This window comes from Phaethon lepturus, unplaced genomic scaffold, assembly GCF_000687285.1.
Source record: "Phaethon lepturus isolate BGI_N335 unplaced genomic scaffold, ASM68728v1 scaffold11009, whole genome shotgun sequence".
NCBI lineage: Eukaryota > Metazoa > Chordata > Aves > Phaethontiformes > Phaethontidae > Phaethon > Phaethon lepturus.
This window is the reverse complement of record NW_010562772.1, coordinates 1,709-9,208: the sequence shown is the minus strand read 5'-3', so window position 1 is coordinate 9,208 and position 7,500 is coordinate 1,709. Positions and strand designations below refer to the sequence as shown.

Genomic DNA, 7,500 nt, shown 5'->3' with positions numbered 1-7,500 from the left:
CTTCAGGTAATTATTTTTATACAAAACCTGTGACTTGCCTAGCAAAGCAACACGGGTGGACTCGTGAGAGACCATGGAGCTGTGCATACTGATTTACTCAGCTGGGTGAGAGCAGACCTTTGGGATCCCAAGTTCGTCGTATACTCTCATGATAGGAAGACCGTGATCGCATTAGAACGGGTTTGACTTGGGATCATATGAGCACCTGGAATGGGTGGAGGTGCAATCCTGGCAGCCTGGAGGGCAACCGTGGCCCTTGTCGTTGACAACTGCTGTTGTTTTGTAGGACTATGTGGTTAAGAAGTTGGTACAAGTTGGAAGGTTTATTTTCCTCAGTGAAAAACAGGAGTCATTTCAGACTTAGGTTAGTAAACCTCCCTCTTCTAGGCCAGGGAACTGGCATCGCTGATAGATATTTATGGAGAGCACCGTCAAGACAGAATAATTTAATTGCTCTATAGCCTAATTTGATTGTATTTCATTAGAAATAAAAAAGCAAGTACGTTAGAGGCTTACACGTCTGTTCATTAAATTACTGTTGACTTTTTTCATTGACATTCCATAAATGGCGAAGTTAAGGTTAACAGTATAAATAGGGGTGCTGAGGATTATGAAAGGGGAACCTGTGCAATTAAAAAAAAATAGCTTACATAACCTGATATCATAATAGACGGAATATTTATTTAACTTGCAGTAAATTGACACACCTCTAGACAGAGACAATTATGACTGACTGTAAAACATCTGACAGAACCAATTATGACTGACTGTTGTTTGCTACCTTTGCACAGAAATAAATGAAACACAGATATTTGGAACAGAGACTGCTGCCTGTGTGTCTAAGCTTGCTGTAATTAAAATACAATAACCAGTAGGCGATGTAAAAAATTCAGTAGCTAATTTAGTATGTTCTTTAACTCTTTAAATAAAAGTGAGAGAGACACGCTGCTGTACATAAATGATACTCTCCAGCTTTTTTTGTGCATTCCCAGATAAACCAACATTTTGGCACTATGCTCGTAGGCACCTACGTTGTTTCTCACGTCCCCGGCACAGATACACGCACACAAATACAAAGGGATGCAAATATATTTTTACTTCTCACTCTGAAGAGCAAGCTATCAACAGGGTAATCAGGGGAGAGAGTTTAATAATATGACACAGGTCGGTTGTCCAATCAGTACAAGAAAAAGCAGAAGCTACGCTTAGGGAATCCAAGAACAAAAGTTCTTGATCGTGACTATCAGGTTATTTGGTGTCATCTTAATACGAACAAAGAGAAATTGCAATAAATGGAAAACACATGGCCAGGTATAGATAACCTCCGAATATTTCCATCTGTGCTTCCAGCATCAGTACAATGTTATGAGATAAATGGATTTCATGTACCTTTTAATTTTTTTTTTTCCCCCAAATAATATAAAAATATACCTATGTAGCTAAGCAAGGACTTGGATGGGGTGCTGAATTTGACAGGGACATCCAGAAGTTCAGACTGTGTTTTGTGAAGAGAACAAGAGGGCAGTTGGGGGGGGGGCAGGGAGGGGCATAACTTCATACTTGGTGATACAATTCTAAAAACATTAGCAGAGTCAGTGATTTATTAACTTTAGAGAATATGGTACCTGGATTTTATTTATATATGGGCAGAGGCATGTCTTCTCTTTTTTTTTTCTTTTTCTTTTTTTTTTATTTTTATTAAAATAATTGTATTTTTCATTTGTATATTTGTTTTGGTAGTATCTTTTATATGCTCTGCATGTGTATAAATATATCTCTTTATGTATCTCTGTATATGCATTCTGCAGCAGTGGTCTTAAAAGGTTGCTTGCCACTGAACTTGGATATTATTAAAACAATGACGGGCTGATAATAGGTATGGAACTATTTTGGGACCTGACTGACTACTGAAAGGCAATTTCACTCCATTTGTGTAGCTTAGTTTTCAGAAGGCCTTTTGGTGCATTATTGACTAAATTCTCATTTAGGAAGAAGGTAGGAGCTTTTATATGCATCTCTAAGTTGGATGGTATGGTAACTTGAAGGTATCGACTGGCTGCACGATATACGACAGTCACAGTTGTCTTTTACTCAGAGGAGCAGAGAGTGATGCTGGTTGTCATTCTTACTCTGCTGTGTGGCAGCGTAAATAGTCCCCTTTCTAACCAACCTGGTGGGAAAAGTCAATATCCCATCAGCAAAGGAGGTAAACACATCAGGAGCTGTGTCCTCTCTCATCTTCCCCTGCTCTGTATTACTACAGTTCTTTAAATCTCTTCTCCCCGGTCGTCAGATGCGCTGGTGTCATTCAAATGCGCGGTGCGGCTGTGCCGCAGGCTGCCGCTGCCTGCCTCTCCTGCCGGAGCTCCCGGCTCCCCTTCTCTTATAATTGAAACTTAAAATTGGCCTCATTACTTCAACGAGGCCCCTCGTATTTCTCCATTTTTTTCAGTTCACCCTTTCCTGCTTGCCTCTACCGAGGGTAATTGCATCTAAGACATGCAGTTCGGAGCATATTGTCAGAAAGGTTATTGCGTGTAATTAAAGTTGAAATCTAATTGGGGGGGGAGCTAGGTGCTGTGTTAGCGGGGTGGCTGGAGCCTGAATCAGAGCTGTGCGCGGGCCTGTATTTTTGTTCCCTGCTTACAGCCCTGGTTTATTGTTTGCCTCGTCGCCTCACCGATTACTGTGCCTTCCTGCTCTGCTCACAAGTGCCAGCTCTTTCTGCGTGTCGACACGTTTCACTTGGTCCCTCCTGAGCTCCAGGAAGTTTTAAACTGTTTTAGCCTAGTTTTGAGCTACGAGTATGGTATTTTCCACAGTTCCTTGGTATAAAGAGCATGGTTTTGCTAGTGTGTGAGCAGTGGCAAGTGAACCTACTTAGTATGTCATGTGTCTTGAAAATGCATAAACTGGTTAGTGCTGGATTTGAGGCAAAGTGGGTTTGGCGTTTTAACGGGTCTGGTCATTACAGTTTTCAAGGTTTGTTTAATTAAGCCTGACATTTAAATAATTTTGGGATCATTAAATGTGTTTATGCCGTAGTGACTTCAGTCTGTTAATGAACAGATTCTTGTAATGAAAGTTTTTATTGTTTCAGTGGAAATTTTAATTCAGCTAATGGACATAATGTCATTACTGTCTGGACAATGGTGAGAATGTGGCATCTTCAGCTAGGCGTCTTCCTCTGCCTACTGCCCAAAGTTGGCAATATAAATACCTAAAATGGAATATGACAGCACAACATATACCTTCTTCACAAGGATGCATGAAAGGTGCTTACCAAAGTGCTTTTAATCAACGTATTCAGTTACTCAAACTGATGTTGTTAATTTAAATTCTAATTTAATTTTTAAAGATTTCGTAGCATCATGCAGAGCAATGGACTACAGTGGAACTTTGTGAATAATGTGGGAAAAACTAAGCAGGTGGTAATTCCTTGGTAAAGCATTACTATTTCTATTGTATCCAGTAATCTGCTGAGCTCATCTTAAAACATCTGAGGTTTGCAAAGATGCTCATAAATCCTCAGGGAGGAGGAATTCACAAACCCAAAATCGCAATAGCTATTTCTGTTACCATGCCTCCCTTCCCTGCCATCTCCTTGTGTGGCAGTCCTTGACTTGGCTGCCAAGACGAAGGTGCGTCCAATGGGACGTCTTCATCTCAGTCACATCACAGAAGTGAGTCATTGCAAAAGTGAGTCATTTCTTCCCTCGCACAGGTGGACTCAAAACACCAGCGTGTCCCTCTCCTCCAACCTCTGCTTCTCTCAGAAAAACTCAACTGTTTTACAGACAACTCTTTTTTTCATCTTAACTTAGTAGGTGAAAAAACTGGCCATGTAGCAAAAGACGTTCGAAAGGGGATGGAGGCTCCCTTGTTTGTTACATGTTTAAAGCGTGAGAGGAGGGCAGTACCAATGGTGTGAAGGTGTCAGGAAGAAAGGAGACGACAGCTTTTAGGCAAACCCAATGAGCAACAGAATGTCTTGAAAGCTCGACCTTTAAGTACCTGTGCCGTGCTCTCCTACTTCTGCTTGACCTGGAGTCCCTCCAGCCCAACGGGGGGGGGACTGTCTGGGAGGGCACCTCCTGGGAGGGCACCTCGCTGTGCAATATATCCTTCCTGTGTGCTCAGTAACGCAGACTATCGAGGGCTGCCTGTTCCAAGATGTAACTGCAGTCACAAGCTTTCGGGTAGGAGCTGGTGTTTCTAGAACATGGAGTTGGTTGGAAAGGAGGAGCACAACTGCACCAGATCTGCATCAAGTCAGCATTGATGTACAGCAGTAGAATATTGTGCTCTTTTAGTCTTTGTCCGCAGGCTTTGTAAAGCAAAAACTGGACAACCACGCAAACAAAATCCCTGGATTTTTTTAGGGGGGGTGGCATAAAATTTAACACCAAAAAAGAGAACAGTTTGTGCTTTGCTGCTGAAATGTGTACAAACTCATGTGGGTGCATGGGAGTTTGCATGCGCACAAATGTACAATGTAATTACAAGTAAATGTCTTGCACTCCAGACATTTCTTCACAGATATTATTGACCAAGCACTGGGGAATGGCTGTCTTCATACATGTGTCAGGTGAACCTGATGTCTCCTGGTGAGATACTGGCCACCTTCTCTCCATTTTAGGGAAGCATAGCATGGAATTGCCCCTGTTTGTGCTACTGCCCTTTTCCTTCCAGTGCCTCTGTAGTGCTGAGCATCACGATTCCCATCCTGCACACAAGATGCATGTGAGAACGCACAAGATGGGTGATAAGTCTGTCCCAGGTTGTGCCAGGGCCAGTATTGGCAGCGGCAGGGACAAGAGAAGTAGAGCATGGTTTCCTTCCCTTCTGAAGCCAGACTTGGGCAGAACCTCTCCCTGCTTCAAAACCCTGGGGATGCTGTGTAGGTCTCACTAAGCTAAGGCACCCGCACATTTTAAATGTGCTCCTTTCAGCACCAGCCCTGCTACCGCTTACTTTCTCTGCTGTGACTTAGTGAACCCCCGTTTCGCTCCGGTTAGACGACGTGAGTGGGCAAGCGGTGCTTCTTGCCAGCTCCTGGCAGGGGAGGGCCCCCTGCAGCCGGGCCGCTGGGGCTGAGGGAGCTTCAGCCTGGCCACCGTGTGCAGGTCCGACATGGCCTCTAGCCGGGCTGGTACAGCACTGCGGGCAGGGGCGGGTGGGGAGGCATCGGGAAGGCAGCAGAAGTTGGGAGAGCTTGCTGTAAATGTCATCTTTGCTGGTTATGACATTCACCATGTTTTAAAATACCGCGATTCGCAGTAGTGGTGAATGCAAACGTACTTTCTTTTTGTGGTCTTTTAATGTGTCTCTGTCTTTTTTTTCTTCATTCTTTTAGAGTATTTGAAGAAGAAGCCGCTCAGGAGGGAAGTCTCTGAGGCCTACAGAAGACTGAAGAGCACCGTAGAAAAATGTCTGTCCATGAGTGGCTACTCGGAAGTGAACCTCAGCAAACTCTTTACCATCAGTATAGGAAGATCCGTGGGAGAGTCCAATAATGAAAGACAGTGATTGATTAAAAATGGAGGGAGATGAGAGCTAGTTCTCTGTTTAACAGTAATGATCCCTTAAGCAATACTCTATTTCAGTATGCACAATGATTTAATAATCTTGTCTCTTCGGAGGAGGAAAAATGGAAAGTGAAAATGGGATGTGTGGTTCACGTGGGCATGAAATATTCGACGTGTTTTTATCTTCCGTTCTTTTCTTCACTGAGAAGCCAGGGTTATTAAAATACAGAGTAGCTGATATTTGCAATATATTTTGTGGTGTACATAAACCTGTGAGGGAAAAGGGGGTGGGGGAATTGCTGCTTTAATTGGATAATTCCCAGTGAGAGTTGCTGGAATGTAAGTGATCCTAGACTTTGCTCCAGGGTATTTAGTAGAGGTGCTCTCAGGAAGAGAGGTTAGTAGAGGTCTCAGTAGGAGCACTAATGTTTTGCCTTTTCACAGTTTATCTTCTTCATGATCATAAACATACCAATTAAAAACAATACTAAACCTAAATGTCTTTAAATGTCCTAATACCTTCTGAAGGGAGGTAGGGACACTTTACTTTCAAATTTATTAAGGGTGAAGGACTGAAACCTGGAGGTGCTAACAGTAGGGACCATCTTCTTATTAAGAGTCTTTCAGTGCATCTTTAAGCACAGTTAATATTTTGCCATGTTGGAAATTTCTGTGTGGATGTAAAGACATGCACGTGTACAAAACCCATTTCGCCCATACGCAGGATATAAATGTGTTTCATTTCTTTCCATACAAAGCATTTGAAAGTAATCAATCGATAGGGAAAAATATATTTTGAATGGCATTGTAACCAATAACAGGGAGAAGGGAAGAGGAGAAGCGTTGTTACCGTTCTGTAATAATTACTGTATTGGAGTTTTTACAGGTTTTATAACCAAATTGCATTTTTCATTTACTTCTAATAAAGTAGACAAGCAGGTATGACAAGAAAAAAGAGCATGGATTTGGGTACATGCTTTTGTACACAGAATATCGTTGTACCTGTGTTTGCCGTTAAGTTTGCAATGTGATATATTAATGTAAGGTTATAAAAATTTTCTTTTAAATCTTTAACAGTATAAAATGTAAAGTTTTCTTGAAGGAAAAAAAATAAAGTTTTCTAGTAAAAGAGAATTTGGTGTTATCGTCTGACTGTTGAAAGTACTCCATGCAAGGTCGTACTGCTCCAGACTTCTCCTGGTTTTACAGAAGTGCTCGTGTGTCCGTTTTCAGGATGGCTGGCCGCTGACGAAGGGAGCTTGAAGAAAAAGTGGAGAGCATCAGCGGGAACGTGGTGGACACCGAAGGGATACTTGTGTGTGTCTGTGTTTTTCTGTGACATTCATTTGTCCGTAAGTGGTATTGGAAGAAGCTGGGTGTCAGTACGGGGTGCAGCTGCTCTAGTCTGCCCAGCTACACAGTTGTCTTCTGAGCAGCTTTTGGGGCTAAATCCTTTCATTTTTACTCGCGTTGAGAAACTGCTCAATCCCTGGTGGTGTGCTGGTGCCGTCCCACCCCGGGCGAGCTGTCGCTCCTTCCCAGCGTGTTTAGTTGGATGATGGCAAAAGAGACTTTGCGTGAAGGCTTGTCCAACGTTGACGTTGTGGCCCGTTGAAAGATCCCGGCTGCCTCTAATTTCACGCAGGTTTTTTTAGATTTTTTCACGTCCAACCCAATTAGGATTATGAAGATATTACTGATATTAACCGGGTAGAATGCCTTAGGAAAGTGAAAAATGTGACCTTCTCCTCCAGGCGTGAGGTATACAAATAAAATGGATAGATGCAGCATAACCTGACCCTGTGGCACTTGTATGTATCTGTATAATTACGGCTGAAGAGCCTGTTAATTTGCAAGTTTAGGGATGTTTAGATTAAATGAGAGTGTTGTGGAATGACTGTGTAGGGCGCAGCAGCATAGAGTAGCCGGGCGAGGGGCTGGGGGAAACGGCGCAGGGCCAGGGCCTGGAGCC

At 42.9% G+C, this 7,500-nt stretch overlaps 1 protein-coding gene across 1 annotated transcript in view; it reads left to right on the top strand.

Moving 5' to 3' along the window:
- The window catches only part of LOC104626463 (DNA polymerase alpha catalytic subunit-like), a 112,907-nt gene extending 107,378 nt beyond the window's left edge, over positions 1 to 5,529 (top strand). The window contains exon 7 of the mRNA XM_010294394.1: positions 5,368 to 5,529. Coding sequence (XP_010292696.1) covers positions 5,368 to 5,529 — 162 coding nt within the window. The remainder of the gene's footprint in view (positions 1 to 5,367) is intronic.
- The last annotated feature ends 1,971 nt before the right edge of the window (positions 5,530 to 7,500 follow it).